The sequence below is a fragment of the Helicoverpa armigera genome, chromosome 8 (genome assembly GCF_030705265.1).
Source record: "Helicoverpa armigera isolate CAAS_96S chromosome 8, ASM3070526v1, whole genome shotgun sequence".
NCBI classification, from domain to species: Eukaryota; Metazoa; Arthropoda; class Insecta; order Lepidoptera; family Noctuidae; genus Helicoverpa; species Helicoverpa armigera.
Window position 1 is genome coordinate 10,470,500 of NC_087127.1, and position 18,044 is coordinate 10,488,543.

At 34.5% G+C, this 18,044-nt stretch overlaps 1 protein-coding gene across 3 annotated transcripts in view; it reads right to left on the reverse strand.

The window, feature by feature from the left end:
* Positions 1-1,044: 1,044 nt before the first annotated feature.
* LOC110372254 (uncharacterized) overlaps positions 1,045-18,044 on the reverse strand; it is a 49,721-nt gene continuing 32,721 nt past the window's right edge. Inside the window, exons 3-8 of one of the 3 annotated variants that reach the window (XM_064035913.1) lie at positions 10,134-10,220; positions 7,193-7,291; positions 4,604-4,727; positions 3,213-3,300; positions 2,510-2,608; positions 1,045-2,280 (exon numbers count right to left, since the gene is read on the reverse strand). In XM_064035913.1, the coding sequence (XP_063891983.1) occupies positions 1,954-2,280; positions 2,510-2,608; positions 3,213-3,300; positions 4,604-4,727; positions 7,193-7,291; positions 10,134-10,220 (824 nt within the window). In that variant the 3' untranslated portion in view covers positions 1,045-1,953. Of the gene's footprint in view, positions 2,281-2,509; positions 2,609-3,212; positions 3,301-4,603; positions 4,728-7,192; positions 7,292-10,124; positions 10,221-18,044 lie in introns of all 3 variants that reach the window. The other 2 variants (XM_064035914.1, XM_064035912.1) reach the window with 2 other exon arrangements.

The following is an 18,044-nucleotide window of genomic DNA, read 5'->3' on the forward strand; positions in this document are numbered from 1 at the left end:
TCTCTTTATTAACAGTACCTATTGTATTTATTTTTCTTAATACCAGATTAGGTATAGTATCATAAAATATATTTTTACCTAAATCAGCTATTTACATGTTAATTTATTCTGAATTTGGGTTTGAATGACAATAGTCTTGATATCTAAAGATAGCTTGTTATTGATTGTGGAGGGCGCTACCATAAGTTTGTTTAAATAAAGAAGATGAATTTCAATCGAGATGAATTGAGACAAAATTGATTTGTTAATAGTGTTAACAGACTTTACTGATAGGAAGGTTTATCAATCATATTAATCATTAAAAGTAGATGAAAATAAAAGCAAATTAGTTAATATTCATAACATTTCACATGATTATTGGAGATCTTAGCGTCTCACTTTCGAGTTTCAAAAGTTTCTCATAGTCTCATGGTAGCGGTCCTACAAAGCGGCATTTTGTATTCAAATTGATGTACAATGTGGTTATTTGCTATTGTGAAGGTTCTTTCTATTGTATCATTATTAAATTTAATAGCTCTTACGTAACCTAGTTCTATTACATCACTTTCGGGTAATGGTATTCCAAGAATTAACTGTACTAAAAGCTCTTTAACTATGTAAAGGTTTTTATTGTTAAAAATTGAAAATTCTTTGCTTTTTGAATTCAGTTTTTCTTTCAAATATAACGTATTATGTTTCTGAACTTTGTTTAAAAATTATAGTTAATATTAAAATATAGGAACATTAGCTTATAAAATGAGATGGTATAACTTACTAATATTATACCCGAAAGTGTAGTAGCAGAATATGAAATAATTTACATTTTAAAGCTAATTTTATGTACAAAGATATAACAGTATTTGGCCATTAAAATATATTACTACATCATTTAGAATACTCGAGCAAGAGATAATCTAGAATTGTTTAAGAAAAGGATTGATATTAATAAAAAGGGGCTTAGTTTTTGAGACTTTGGAAAGTTTCAACAATAAAAAAGGTTTTAGGAAGGTTAGGTAAAATAATATCTAAATCTATTATTAGGAAATATAGATAATGCGTCTTAATCTGATTGATTTGATGTCTGGAAAACTAATACTAAAAATATAATAATTTATATAGTGGACAAAGTTTATGACCACGATAAGCACGATAGGAATAACATTACAGAATAATTTGAGCAAAATTTATTAATATCAATCTTATCTAAAATTAATGACTTTGCTTAGAATATTAGAGTAGACACAGAGGACGTTCTCGACAGGGCCAAAGTATTAGTTGTCGATAAATTAAACGAATTTAGGAACTTAAAAAATATTTAACAAATGTTACAAAATTATACGTAAGACAAGATTTGTTTGAGGTAAGCAATCTGATTTAAAAAAAATGGAAGAGGCAGGTAATGAAAAACAAGAATCCATTAAAAATGTAAATAAGTAAATACTTCTTACGGATATTAAAAATGATATTGAAGACAAAATCAATACTATTGATACTTATAATAGCACCACACGTCTAAGATTTTGCGCTTTCGCACTATAACTACTAGTATGTATAAATACAATTAGATATGATGAAGAGAAGAAGAAGACTAGACTACAGGAAATATAGAAAGTTATCATTAAACTTAATTTCTATATTCAATATTCACATAATTGGTACTTTCCAAATCTCGCGTCCATAAAAGCATTTCAAAGCATCCAAAACTATGTGATTCAATGGTACTAATAACATTTCAAGTCCATTTAAAGCTACGTTTCAATGCGTTTACTAAGAAGTGAACTGAATTAAATTATTTTGCAGCTTTTTAAGTTTTCAATTTAGAAAAGGATATTCTCAAGTTTCTTTGGGAAAATATAAAATACCCCTCGAATTTTGCTAAATGATAACACACAAACGTATGACATTGATTGTCACAATTAAAAATACATATTGGTCCTTGAAACCGTAGACATAGAATCCCATTTGCCACTTCAATTATACATTGGTTATCGTCAGCCGCCTTGGACTTCGAGGTCTGTTCAAATTCGAGCCTGACCCCCTGACATGAACTTGGACTGACCCTGGAGGCATATCTACAGCTGAATGTAGACTTGCAGCTCTCGACGTTCTTGGAGAAGGTGCTACTCTGATATCTACTGCGCTGTGAAGACTGGCTGCTCTCGAAGACCTAGGAGTGTGGTGAGACATTTCTGATGGAGTAACGAGGGCAGGGATGTCGGCTGCTGATCTAGACCGCCTTGGAGGACTCTCAGGGATGAGCGCCATACCGCCCATACCCATGCTACTTACGAAGACCGAGTTCTATATTAAGGAAAGAACAAATAAAATACAGATATTAGTATAGCAGTCAAACGTAGCGATCAAACTAATCTACGTGGAACACAAAACACGTCTAGTGACAAAATCTTGGTGTTATCTATCCAAGCCTGTGTTGTTAAATGGTTAATTTTCGATTCTTCATTGAAGTAGTTTTAGGGCGAATTTTAAGTTCGTTACATTAAAATATGGTGAAGATTAAATTAGTCCTTACCTGCCGCGGTCTATGGGACAGGTACCCACATGGTTGATAAGATGGGAATGATGCCCCGCAGTCGTATGACACACAGCCGCGTGACAGTGATGCTCGGTGCTGTACAAAGCAGTGTTTGTATTACTAGAAAAATTCTTACCAAGCCAAATCGTATGGTGGAGATAAACGTGCGTGTTAAGACTTTTCACATCATGTATTAATGTTTGAGTTATATTATATGTTTCAGTAGCTTGATGGACTGCATTTTCTGCTCCAGTTTTGTAATTATCTTTATTTACAATTTTAGATTTGTCATCATGAAATTGCAGTCCACCAAAGTGGACACGATTGTCTTTAGGTAGTAACAAACGGTGTTCATTCGAAATGAGTCTGGTTGCGTGTTGACTATTAAGAGCGAGAAATACCTTACAATATCATTATAATTTAGGCATTCACTTTCTGCTGTTTGCTGTAATAGAAAGAGTATTGGATGTACTATCTGTAGGTAGTATTCTTTGATGTTATGTCTTTCAAGTGATTTTATGATGAATATATTCAGTAGCTGGTTTGATATCGTGTTCGTTTCTGAACTTTCAATTTACAGATCTGTTCGGTTCGATCTAGCTTTTATGTTTATTTGATTTTCTGATACTGTTATACCTAGTACTGTGGTGATAATAAAACTTGAAGTAAAAGCAAGCATGCAAGCAAGTGAGTCACTCACGTGAGGTGGCACGGACACTGAGTTTTCAGCTAAAGCACAACTCTGTCGGTGCTGCTGCTGGAATTTCGGCTGATACGGCTCCAGCATTCTAAGGAACATCAATTTCTTTTTGTATTTATTCATTAATATCATGTTATGCATCATCATCTTTGTCATGGTATCTAAAGTCTTCATCATCATCTTTAAGGAATATTTTTTTACTAGAAATAGGCCTTCTAAAAGAGATCGGTTGGCCGAAAAGAGCGAGAGAATCTCGTCTAGTTCACAAGGGATAGTTCTAATGACTTCTTCAGCATCTCTTAAGCTGGACATAGGAAGTATACGCACTAGTAAAACATATTTTTTATTTAATAAGTAACTCGCTGTTCTTCTTCTTTTCAGATGTTCCTACGACTAGCGAAGTATGTTCATTCACAAATATATTTCTTTGACCAAATACCTTATTTATTTATAACCACACACTCTAGCCACCTAATTTTAAAATGTGACTAACAAAGAAGTAGCCACAATATTTAGCCGAAATTATTTTGTCGAAATTTTCTACAAAGCCTTTGTAAGTGTATTTAATATTTTGACCTTAGCTTGAGATGTAAATTGGAGGAAAAGAGTTTTTAACTTTTTTATGGGTACTTCAAACGAATTTAGAGGTTTCGTTTAGAAACTAGAAGTAGTTTTATAACTTTTAGTCTGAAACTAATATAAATTGAAGTAATAATAAATTGTATAAAGTAGGCGAAATGTATTGTTTGTATAACCTACTCGTTTTTGTGTTAGTATTTTGTTGAGAAAATTAAATGTGGAACTTTTTCTTTGAGATTACTACTTTCTTTAGATTTCTAAAGAGAAATAAGGTATTTTGTCTGTGTTGTTGTATCTTTGAGCGATGAATAAATAAATTGTAATTCGTCAACGTTCTTAGCAGGACAAGAGCGTTCTTTGATACTTTGATGTACTAATTTTTTATGTACTTTTTCTTTTTTCTGATATTCAGTTTTAGATTTGGCTCGATCAAGAAACTAACTGTGTTCAGATCTTAACTTTTAGTTAAGTGCAACTATCTATCAGAGGCTGAGCTCAGATCAGTTTAAAAAATTTTGGAGACCAAATTTTTTTACAGATTTTTGGACTTGGATAAGGTCAAGGCACGGCACAGCGCAGTTGTTAGGTAGCTGCAAGCTCGCTATGACACCGCTGTTGGCTTTTTATATTGACGTTATGAAATGTTTCATATGAGATACGATTTAAGGATCAAATTCAAATGACTAGTTAATTACTGGGTTGGGGCTGCACCGTGCCGTGCCATTCATTTATGCCTTAAGGGTCTTTTACAAATCTGTCCTCAGCCTCTTATCCTATAGTGCGTGGAAAGAAAACAAAGTAATACTACGTACAGTTTATAGACGCACCTGATCTTGCCCCAACGATTGAAGAAGAGAGCTATGGCGGCCACCCATAGCAGGAGGACGAAGGCCACTATGAGAGCCTCTTCAGCCCTTACTACTACTCCACTGCCATCTGGTGAGAGAAAACACAGTTCGTTAATGCACGTGATGGATTTGCGGGACTAAAAAGTAATTATAAGGAGTGAATCATGTTCTAGGTAGGTATAAATCTTCAATAACCTTTTTGGTGGGGATCCATCGAATGTTAGTTTGTCTAAAAATCCGCTGTGGGTGCAGCGTGCGAGATTAACTAACTGGTTAAAACTCCTTCGTATCAAATGACCCCTACTAAATTAATGTTAAATTAATCTTTCACAGACTAATCCATTACCAACTTACTGAGAGGTATCGTGTGGCATCTGGTTAGATTGGAAGCCGACCGCAACTTACTAGTTGAGAAAAGACTAGACAGATGATGACTTTTACTTAGATAAAGTAGTGGTACAAGCGTATTCAATTTCACCAGTAATAAGTAATATGAATGTTTTGACATCGCACTGCTTTAGAAAAGTTAATGTTTTAAATTAAATGTATTTTCAAATTCGCAAGACACCTCAGATTAGCCTTCATTTCAAAACAATTTATTATTCATTCGATCTTCAGAGTGCAAACAATAGGAACATCGAGTGTGCTTTCAGAATGAATGACAAACAATCTTGAGCCAACATGACAAGTCCTCAGAAGTTAGTAACTTAATGCAAAGCGCTCTTTGTGTACCTATCAATTCCATCAGATGGTGCTGTTTGAGTATGGTTTAAGTGCTGTGTATAGGTTTCAGAATTAGAAGTGCCTACCAAGTTTTGACTCAGAAGTAACGTTGGTAACTGAATGGCTTCAAAGTATCTTAATTAGTAAAATGTATCTATTCGTAAAAGTGCAACGTCCGTGAGCTCATATTAATCAGAATGAAAAACTAGAAAACAAAAATAAAAGGGTTTAATTTTTTTATTTCGCAAATGAATTTAAAGAAACTCTTACTTTAGAATTACTAAAATTTTACGATTTCTCCGAAAATAGCCGATTGCATCCAAAAAATTTAAAGCTCTTTGTGTGCCTCTAAGAGGCTTTCATGTGTAACATTTTTGAGAATTTCGCATATTTTTCGTGTAACACTTTTAAAAACCTTCCACGTCTTTCCAACTAAAAACACAAGCAAAATCCAAAAATTTAATCACACACTAAAAATAAAATTACACAAATTTTATTTTCGCATAAGAGGAGCTTTTAAAATAATTTTATTTCTCATATAAAGCCACCATTATTTTCTGACTTCCTAAATCGTAAATTAGGAACTCGGAAAATATGAATAATTCAGTAACTTCAAACGCTGTATTGATTCGATTTATATCCACTTAGAATTGACAGGCGACGTTTATACGGTTAACCCAGAAAATACCTTAGCAGCCCCAGTTATCGGGTAAATATCTCTAATTTTATAGCTACGGCCATCGGCTGTAAACTGAGTTACAGTCGTTTTGATTGCTCAGGTAAGATGGGGATTTGTGAGCAAGATTCTTTAAGTTGTTAGTTATAGTTTTAAAATCACTTCGTTGGTCTAGTGGTACAGAACTAAGCGCAAACACTGCAGTAAGTGCATACTGTGGTGTCTTGGGTTTAATTCCCCAATGTCCAATGGTAAGGCTTTGTAATTTTCTTAAAGCAGCCCCAAGTCGCAAAGTTGGGCGATGATGCTCATAATATTTGTTTAAGCCGCATAGGAATTTGAGACTTTTTAAAGTCCTGGTTCTCCCTTCTAAGACATACTCATGAAATAGCTATTATATACCTGCATAAGAATAATAAGTGGCCTACATAAGAAAAAAATGTATATAAAGACGTTCTCTTTACCATTTTAGTGGGATAGGTAGGATTGAATACGCAAAGTTTTGAAGCTTTTCTAACAATTTTAAGTACAAAATATCTTTATAGAAAACTAGTAAACCGATGACATAAATCTACTTCGAGGCTTCCTTTAGAGGTCATCTTGCAGGCTATTCATACTTTGACGAAGGAATTTCTATTGAAACTTTAGAGGCTTACTTTGTGATAGAAATTCTTTATAGTAAAGCTTTTATGAAGACCGACTGAACTCAGAAAATAATAAATATAAAGTAGGCAAGTGTACTCTTTTTAAAGTAGCGCCTCTTCCAATTCATCATCTGCCTAGTCTTTTCCAAACTATGTTGGGTTCGGCTTTCAGTCTCATCGAATGCAGCTGAGTACCAGTGTTTTACATGACTTTTTTGTTCCAAGTAATCGGCTTGCACATTAATTTTACTCAAAAGTTTTGGCGTATTGCTATAATTATACCTAGACAATTTGGTAGCATTGCAATATACTCCTAACATGTCAAGTAATTAGAATGTCAATTGCGCCCGTCATAGAGGTTTCCCATTTTTGGCAATCTCCTTTCAGTTTGCGAGTTTATACAATATTTTTTTAATCAATTTATCAAATCAGTTATCTGTCAATCTCATTGCGGTAAATGACGACAGTGGGCCACTAGAAACCCAGCTAGTCTCCTTATTAGCTACTTACCAATGTCAGCTAAGGAAGCGTTGACTCGAGACGTGGACGAGGGGGGGTGAAGGCGGAGCACCACTTCCGCAGGGGGACCGCCCGTCGCACCGCTCCATTCTGTAAGAACATTACATGTTAGATAGCTGAAAATACATAGATATTATACCTAAGAAGGTTTATTCATCTCACTAGAGGTTATAGACAATGTGGGAAATATTGTAATCAAATTAACTGTTCTAAGCGATGTCGCTAGCTCCCTTAGATTCTGCAGAGAATAAGAAGTCGGGTTTAATATTTTTAACCAACTTCAATTCGATCGCTTATACTTACCTATATATTTTTAGTCGTGTCATTCATGTATGTAGTATCATTTGTATAATGTTACGTACATATCTCACCATGTTATGCATTTAATTAATTTGGATAGCTGCACAATTAATTAAAATGCAAAATGTGTGACTAGCAAATCATTTGTAAGCCGAATAAAAAAATCTTTATGTGTTCATACCCCACATAATATACTTACAACAATTTATTTACCAACTTTGATAACGTTCTAATCGTACATCTAGAAACTTGTGGCATGCATAGCCTATAAACTTGGCATGCAGTGGCCATAAATTTATTGTTATTTATAGGCACGGAGGCTTTCGGTAACAGAACAATGAAAGCCTATTCAAACTGTATATCAGGCTATGTTTGTCACCTACACGATAACGTATTTGTCAACTTTTTTTGTAAGAAATATGTTGCAAGTATCAAGGCTATTCGATTACGGAAAATGGGTACAAAAATAAATATAATACATTAGGTGCTACCCACGGTTTCACACGTATTACAACGAAATTACTTCCCACACATACATAAAAAGAAGACTTTTCTGGTAAGATACTGACTGTTTTCCCGCAGTTTCACCCGCGTTCTTTGGTAACTACTGAACTTACTGTGATAAAATATAGCCTGTTACTCGGGAAGAGTGTAGCTTTGTGAAATAATTTTCCAAATCGGTTCAGTAGTTTTGGAGCCTTTAGGTTACAAACAAACAAACAATAAAATGATTCCTTTTTATTAAATTAGTATACTTAGATAACTACTGAGAAGTATCATCATAATCCAGTGATTCTTGAGACTAGAGCGTTTAAACAAACAAATTCTTCAGCTTTACCACATTAAAGTAAAGAAAAATACATCTGGTCTATTTGAACTAGTTAACTTTACATCTAAAAAAACCTTTAAACGTGTCAATACTTAATGTATTCTACTAGTGTAGTGGGACTACATGAGACTACAAAATACCGAACTACTGTATTCAGACCGGGACGGAGCTGTCGTAAAATTAGCCAAGTTATTGGACAGGTATTTAGGTAACTACGGTCCATATACGGTACGGTACGGGAAGGTAATAATACCTTTATTGTGAAATAGTGAATAAGCAAGTATATTCAGGTAATCGGTGCTATTATAGGCTCGGTAAAAGCGGTTATTAGAGCATAAATAAAAGTATTTTGTATTCCGATTAGACTAATGTAGGTTCAATATTAGTAATGCTACACATTACGTATTGTTTTTCAATTCAGTAATAGATTTTTGTCATGTCATGGTCATCAATAGTCACTAAGAAAAAATATTACAGCGGAATATACTACGTGGACTTACATATCCGCCAAGTCTCATTATGAAGCTCTTTTTATTTGGTGGAATTGTAAGTGTAATTTTATCATGGTGATGATAAGATAAATAGATGGCGTTTAGTTTTTATTCTACATTCTATTTATAAGTAGTACTCTACGAGCTATAGGTGGCATATAGTGTTAATCAACTAGCTAGGTCTACATTGTGTAAATCGGCTGTGTAGCTACGTGTCGAGTTATGTTAACTACTGCGTGTCACCGACTTGGCCACCAATTCTAATTACAATGTAGTGTTCTATATTGTTCTATAGTCTACGACGTAGACTCTACGTGGTGATTTATTCTATTGAACAACTATTGGAAGCTTTACCGCGCTCACCGGCGGAGATGCGCGACGAGTGTGGTTGACTGCGGCGTGTAGACTTGTCGGCCAAGTCTTACAATGTAGTGTTCTATAGTCTACTGTGTGATCTATTCTATTGAACAACTAGTGGAAGCTTTACCGCGCTCACCGGCGGAGATGCGCGACGAGTGTGGTTGACTGCGGCGTGTAGACTTGTCGGCCAAGTCTCCTTGCTATGTAGCGTTCTTTAGTCTACTGTGTGATCTATTCTATTGAACAACTAGTGGAAGCTTTACCGCGCTCACCGGCGGAGATGCGCGACGAGTGTGGTTGACTGCGGCGTGTAGACTTGTCGGCCAAGTCTCCTTGCTATGTAGCGTTCTTTAGTCTACTGTGTGATCTATTCTATTGAACAACTAGTGGAAGCTTTACCGCGCTCACCGGCGGAGATGCGCGACGAGTGTGGTTGACTGCGGCGTGTAGACTTGTCGGCCAAGTCTCCTTGCTATGTAGCGTTCTTTAGTCTACTGTGTGATCTATTCTATTGAACAACTAGTGGAAGCTTTACCGCGCTCACCGGCGAAGATGCGCGACGAGTGTGGTTGACTGCGGCGTGTAGACTTGTCGGCCAAGTCTGGTTACAATGTAGTGTTCTATTATAGTCTACTGTGTGATCTATTCTATTGAACAACTAGTGGAAGCTTTACCGCGCTCACCGGCGGAGATGCGCGACGAGTGTGGTTGACTGCGGCGTGTAGACTTGTCGGCCGAGTCTTACAATGTAGTGTTCTATAGTCTACTGTGTGATCTATTCTATTGAACAACTAGTGGAAGCTTTACCGCGCTCACCGGCGGAGATGCGCGACGAGTGTGGTTGACTGCGGCGTGTAGACTTGTTGGCCAAGTCTCCTTACTATGTATTGTTCTATAGTCTACTGTGTGATCTATTCTATTGAACAACTAGTGGAAGCTTTACCGCGCTCACCGGCGGAGATGCGCGACGAGTGTGGTTGACTGCGGCGTGTAGACTTGTCGGCTAAGTCTGGTTCCTCTGTTATGGACGTTATTGGATCTGTAACAAATTGAGATCACTTTTAAACATAGTGAAAACTGCATTTTATGCAAACAGAAGTATAGATGAAATGGCTCAAATAAAGCTCACAAGATAATTAACGTCCGTCCACAAAATACTTCTATACCAATACTATAGAGTTTATTTGGTGGGATTCCTTCAGTGTAAGATAGAAAGACTACATGCTGTTTTTATTCAGGTGCAAGATGTAGTTCCCACGGGATTTGAGTAAAAACACTCGTGGAAGCTAGTAAACTTTTATGTCAAGTTTGCATAAAAAGTAAGTACTTACTACTAAACAATTTCTTTGAAACAAAACACGGCCTTTACTCAAACAAAAATATATAAAGCCTATACTTAAATAAGGCGTTGACGTACATTTATCCGTAAGCTGTTGAACGACAAAGTCATTAATTAGAAACTTGGCGAAAACTCGGAAGTTTGATAACACCGTAGCGATCGCGCCGGCTTAATTAATATTATTTAGCTTAAAACGTAATAATTGTGTTATGAAATATAGTATTTTTATGTCGTACTTGTAAAAAATATTTTATCTTTATGGCCATATAGGAAACACGAGTTTCCTTTTTTATGTTTAATTTTGCCTATATATTTGGTATAATATGTAGATTGTAGAGTTTCCCCATTGGATGATTATATTTTTTGAATTTGATAACAGAAGATATTTAAATATCAACAAAAATTCGCGTCCACCCGCGGGTTCGGCTGCATCGAGGTTTCCTCAATAAAAAGGCTATCAAACTTTAAAATATATTTAAAAATCGGTCTTATGACCTTCAGGGATTAGCGCGTACCACTTATTCTAGTAGTGTCGTTTTCATTATTATTTCTTGATTTCAGTTAGTTTTTCAATTTCTATCACAACAAAGACGAGTTTTTTCTAAGACATGATGAAAATTTACCAAAAAAGTACCTACGTTACCTATATTATGGATATTACGTAAAGAGCTAGTAATATGTGTGTCACATCTGCTGTGTGAAAGCTTTTCAAGGCTGAACACTTTTTTTCTAATTCACGTCGGAGCTTCCATTACTCACGGTTTTTATCCCCTCACTATACGTCTATTCTGTTCCCATTTCCTATCTGTGAATAATTTGGATAGGTATGTACTTTATATACCACGTGATTGTTAGGTTGGTGATCTTAGTTTTTTTTGGTCTCTAATAGGTGCATTTTTTAAATAAAGTGCCTTTTTATTTCACAATTACATATGTTAAAATTTTTGGTGTAGGTGTTTTGAAAGAAAACGGAACCTTATAGTTTGTATACTATTATAGTATATAAAATTAAAAAATCCATTACACCTTCATGAAAATATGAATTAAGAGCAAAACGGCTTTAAAAACTTTCCGTCTTACCACACCTTTAAACGTCAGTTTATGCCTTGTCTAAAAAAATTACAAATTATATCGTTGACATATGGTTCATTTTGCAGCCAAAATTTTATTAGACAAGTGTAAAACAGGGTTTAAAATTTTTGTAGTAAGGCCCTTTATCTTTAATTAATTAAAATGTACTTAATATTATATGTAGTATTATAAAAAATCATGTCAATTGTCATAATAAACTTTTTGTCTAGACATGTCCACTTAATCACTACAATTTGTTCCACCTCGGTATAAAATATATATTTTTATTTATCACGCACTTTATCAAATCAGTTTAATTTGTCGGTTTGTAGCACAATCTTTTCATATATTATTGGATTTACGTAATCACTTTTTTCATTTCGGTAAATGAAGTTGCAGTCATCAATGTGTATATTCAAATTAATGTAATTTATGCGAACGTGTATTTTTGTCAAGGTGAAATTAAGTAGTGGGTTTGTGTAAAAGATATCATCTTACCTAAATAAGAAGTTATTGAGGGTGTTTGTAAACGCGAATCTAACCTTACATTAACTTTAAATTGTCTTTTCTGAGGCTCCATGCTATCTGTGTTAAAAAAATAATTGCAATCGGCCTATTAATTTTGACAGCATTCTCATTCATACTCAGATTTTTCGCATTTGTTATATAAGTAAGGATATAAACGGTCGAGTTGCTAGTTCGAATAATTGGTTTAGGTTTAGGTACTTTGTAAAACTATTGCCTTATTACCCGACATCGCAAAGAAGAGGGTTATGTTTTTGCACATGATACTATAAATCATTATAAGTAAAACAAAGGACAACTTGCGGTCTTAGGTTATTCTGTACGCGAGGGTATTTGGTAGAAACGTGACCAACCCTTATCATTTGGGGTACTTTAGACCCCCGACTCAGGCAGCGACCCTAGATTAACTATGTTGGTGTTATATATCAAAGTTGGAAGGCTATGAAGCACTTTAGTGTCGAAGCCTACTAGTATTTGAAACTAGTTATTTCAGAATCATGTTAATGAAATTAAGTTTTGAAAAAAATGGTTTTCTCAATCTATTTTAGCAACTTGTAGACTATCCAGCCCTTTTTTGAAAAATTACTAGTTTATTATTTATACTAGAAATTATAATTTTATTGAAATTATAATAGAAATTAGAAATTATAATTATTAGTATTTTCAGAGCAATCGGCAAAACAAAGTTTTCTTCGACTTTTTTCAAAAATCTTAAAAAAAATCCAAAGTTTCTCGAAAAGTCGGAAAAAAATTGCAATATTAAGACTCAGCACAGGAGTACCTTTATTTTGTTTTATTAGTATTTAAACGAGCAAACATAACCACAAAAAATAATAACGTTACATAAGATTATTATAGGTTTACAGTACCTACATCTTTATCAGGGCCCCATGACATAGAAATCCCGGATAATTTATATTTACCACCGTCAGAGCTCCTTCGACACCCATGATACTACTTGATTTATTTCCTGATACAATTTATGGGGCGTTGTATTTTTTTTATTTTATTGTTGTATAGTTTATTTTGATTTTCAGCTTCAGGATAATGTGTTAATAAATATTTTATGAAAAACATACACCATACGTAATAAATAATGAAGATCATAAAAATACTGACATTGTACGTACTTAGTTAAAAAATGTAATCATAATAAACTACTAGATGTAATATTATAAAGTAAAAAAGATCGGTTGAACTCGCTAATCTCAGAATCATCCAGGCTAATTCGAAAAAGTTTTTCCTTCAGTACTCAGAGGAAACCACGGAAAACAGTGTTTTTACAAAACTGATCAATATTCATTTAAATAATAATAATAAAAAATCTAACCTTAAAGTCTATCTCTACCTACCTATAAATTAGGTATATATTCTTTAACGAAACAATTAATACAAATTAATCAATTACCGGATATCTTTGGAAAGTTGATACGTAGCCATTAATTTCCCACTAACTAGGCTTTTACTACCCTCGAGTTCAATGACCTGCCAAGGTTATTGTACTACGCACCTAACAATGGTATTTAACACCCATAAAGTACATAGTGACGACCACGTAACTATTGGGTAACTAATGCCCGTTTTCACCAACAATCTCTTAACGTTTCCCTAACTAAGTGTCACTTAGAATAAGGGCTCCCCCAATAATAAAGGTTATAAGGGACACTTAAACTTTGGCGAAAACGAAATTCGTACTAAGTGTTCCCTAAATGCTCTTAGGGGATCCCTAAATTTAGGTATTTGTTGGTGAAAATAGGCATAAGTAACTATGATATATGTATACTTCAGGCGTGTCAGGGAAATATTACATCTGTTTACACTAAATATATTTTTTTAATATTTATTTGGCTCACCAACAATTGTTTACACGATACAAATATTAAATACAATCATCATAATACAATACTTGTGTAACAGTCTCTTAAAGGTAAGCACAGCATGCATTATACTACTAAGTTAAAGTTAAAATTATAAAGTTGAAGAGTTTGAATATGTCAGTATTAGTACTTAGCCCATTTTTAGAAGAAGGCTTTAGGCTTTTCCGGGAGCGGGAGGTAGTTTCCACGGGACGTAGACACAACCGCTGGTAAAAATTAATATGTCTATATACACACTCAAAAAACATAATCTTCCCTCTGACGTAGTCGGGTAAAAAATATACTGTCAACTGTTTCACAGTTTTTAAATAGAAAACTTGGTATTTTCTCCACCAATTAAAACCACCCACAGAGTAAGTACCATTATTTCCAATGAACTGTGTGTAATATGTATGTGGCTCACGAAAACAGTAATGTATTAGTTTCTAAAGGTCGTGTAGAACTCTTAATTAACATAATTGATGTCATTATTTCTGTTTCGACCTTCCTTTGATGTATTGAGCGTACCTTTTCAATTAATTAAATTAATAATATGTATTAGGTATTCCATGTTTCGGAAGGCACGTTGGATTTTGGGTCTCGGAGGTTATTAGTCTCTGGCAGTCTTTACGGGTAGTCAGAAGCCAGAAATTCTGGGAACCAGCCTTAGCAAGAGGTATCAGGTTGCCAGGATAAGTAGGTTGAGAATTTTAGCAAAGGATTGGCAGTAGTTTTATGTAAAAAACTGGTACGGTAGACTTCACTTCAGTGGTAACTGTCATGCACTTTAACTCAATAGTAATAAGTACGATTTTCCTATAAAACTGTTACCACTGACTTGAAGTTGACTGTACCTACTCAGCTGCAATTCTACTGGAAGCTGATTCAAACAAAGTTGGTAAAAGTCTAGGCTCATGATAATACCTAGGTTCCTAATCTATGTTTTCATATTAAATGGTGCTTTTACTGATACATATTTTTTTACAACTGTCAGCTAGGTCAGTGGAGGAATCGATTTTAATCCTACTGTTATAAAGATGTGCTTGAAGCTGGTTTGAGACTAGTGTTTGCTCAGTTTCAGTTTAGCGACAAAATTATGTGACAAGAACAACTAATATAACTCCCGAACACCCAAGCCGGTCAAACCGCTAGATATAGCTAGTGTTTCTATAAAAGCTACTTCAGTTAAACCGCTATGCAAGATTATAGTTCTAATTGGCCCACTTTATACCAATATTGTACCCCACACGTAAGCAAGACGTGTAATTACTTTGAAAGTTCAGAATGTTTTGCATAATTCGCTGTCTTGCATGTTCAAATATAAGGGTTGCTTTGCACTGGGTGCTTTTGAGTCCTATGCAAATTGAAAAGACAGTTAAGGATACAGGCAAGTATCATAACCAAATATACTGGGTAGAATGCGAATATGCTTAATTCTAAATTAGCGAGTATTTAATGTTATTGATGATATTTGGTGGTAAAAGCAGCTATGCTATAAAAAATACTGTTCCCGGCAAGAAACTTTTTTCCACTTTTCTAGGCAAAACAAAAAAAAATATACTCATTATTGTAATTTTTCGTTTTTCATAGGCGTCTACTTAAAAACATACTTAGAGAAGGAAAAAAAATACATGTTTATTTACGAATCAAAATATATCGATCAGAGAACAGAAAATTACTCTGTGTGAATCATCTTAATATGCAAACCCCTGTATATAAAGAACTATATTTTGACATGAACTTCCGATTACAAATTATAGCCAATTTGTTTCTAAGCACGAACGTTATTTTCTCAGTTTAAAATTTTAATTTTATGCCTAGACATAATAATATGGTATACCTAAATTTTCTTTAGCATTTTTCAACAAAACCTTGAAAAATTCATTGCATATTGATTTTCTTAAGCTTATGTCCGCTAGTTTCTAAAATAAAGACTATTACTACTGAAAAAGTTTTTGTGCTAATTCTGATGGTGGATTAAGAGTGTCTTAATATAACTGTAATCTTCTTTCAAAGGAAAGTCAGATATAGTCAAGTCTACCAAGAATGCATTCGAAATGAACTAGACAATCTAGGTAAATTACACTATTAAGCTGAAGAGTTTTTCTGTTTGCTTGAACGTTATTATCTCAAGAACTACCGATCCGATTTGAAAAATTGGAAAGAAGTTCTCACAGGATACGGGGTAAACCACTGACTAGTTTCATATTCTAGCTTGTGACCAGCAATGCGGAACAAAAAAGGTACCTCGGGAACTGCTATTTAAAAGTGTATAACCCTTCATGGCTTTTGTGTAAAAATAAAGCTAATTGAATGAGCCTATCCTTCCTCTTAATCACGGGGGAATTCATTAACCAGAAAAAGTTTTCATTGTACTAAATTAACTCGTAATGATGACATTCCATTATGACTTGAAATTAAAGGAATAGAGAGCTTTTTTATGCAGTGATGATATAGGCATTTACATGTATTTATGATTCTGGATTCTGTGCGCGGTGTCGCTCACGTACCCGGGCAATTACCTGGATCTGACTTTCAATCAATTCTAACTTTTAATTCTGATAGCATAACACGTAGATAGGCAAAGTTACTTTGGAATTTTCTAAAGCCTTTGAAAACTGTCATACATCTTTGGCAGTTGTCTTCAGAAGCCAATAAGTCTTGCATATTAGAGTATTGGGTTGCCAGGGTAATTGGTTGAGGAGGTTAGACAGGCACTCGCTCTTTGTAAAACACTGGTACTCAGCTGCATTTGGTTAGACTGGAAGCCGACCCCGTCATAGTTGGGGAAAGGCTAGGCAGATCATGATAAAGACTTCTCTAAAATCCACCTCAAAACCAGCATTTTGTGTGCATCTGTTACACAAAAGCTAAACCTTAAATACACAGAAATTTTGACCGTAACATCGTCTAATCTTCCCTTTGGTGTTCAAAATGTAACTTGGACAGTGGAGCATAATTGGGACATTTTGGCTTATGCAAAAGCTACGTTCAGTGAGAATAATACTGCTGGCATTTGCGTTGCATACTAATGCAGCTATGGACATTGTGTTGAATGGCTTCTGTCCATACTTGAAAACGAATCCCGTGGGATCTTCTTTTTATATCCGAATAAAAATTGGAGAGACAAAAGTTTTTATTTCAAATAGGCCTTTGTAAGCAAATATGAAAAGTTACACGCAAGTTGCTGACTAAACCCCTCTTGATAAATGGGCTGTCTTATGCTGAAAGAATGACAAATCGAACTAGTAGTTCCTGAGATACGTTCATTGAATCAAGTAAACAAACTATTCAGATTGTAATATTAGGCAAAGAATACATTTTAGGAAGATATCTATGCAGAAGTCAGACAATTTATGAAGGTTGTACATCTTGGCACGGACAGCCCACTGTCCAAGCAACTTATGATGCTTTTAGCAACAATTTGCAAATTAACTGTTTCGTAATCAAAGGCATTATAAAGTGCGAATCTTGGCTGCCCAGTGGGGAAGCTTGTGCCAAAATCTTTGGTGAAAAAAGGGACAATCTAAGTTGCCAGCTTGTTCGACAATAACGCATTTGCTGTGCCAAATGTCAGGCCATGCCAATTGTACGAGTAATTGAACTGTAGCTGAAAATTGTATTTATTTGTAGGGGATAGCAGTATAAATCATTTGTATTTTTTGTAAATGGCTGCGTTTTTCATGCTGGATTGAAACAGGAAGATTAATAGATTACAATTAAACTTTTATATAGTGTTTTCTCCCATTTTAAATCCTTCTAGGTATTTACCTATATTTAAACAAACATTAAGTTGCGACATTTCTTCTTCCTAGCAAAAATACGTTCTTCGTTCCTAGTCAATTAAATGATTTGTATGTTTTTTAAAACAACAGTTAAATTGTAGTACGCCAATTTAAGTTTCAATTTTCAAACCAATTCCTAGAACTGTCCACACATCCAATCAACCGATCCCCTAGCAAAACAGAGCAAATATCACAGTAGTAAATACAGTAGCAATTAATAATATTTCCCTTCATATCTCGACGGTATATAATCCGTTTAATCTAGACAATCCTGAGCTCAAAGCTTT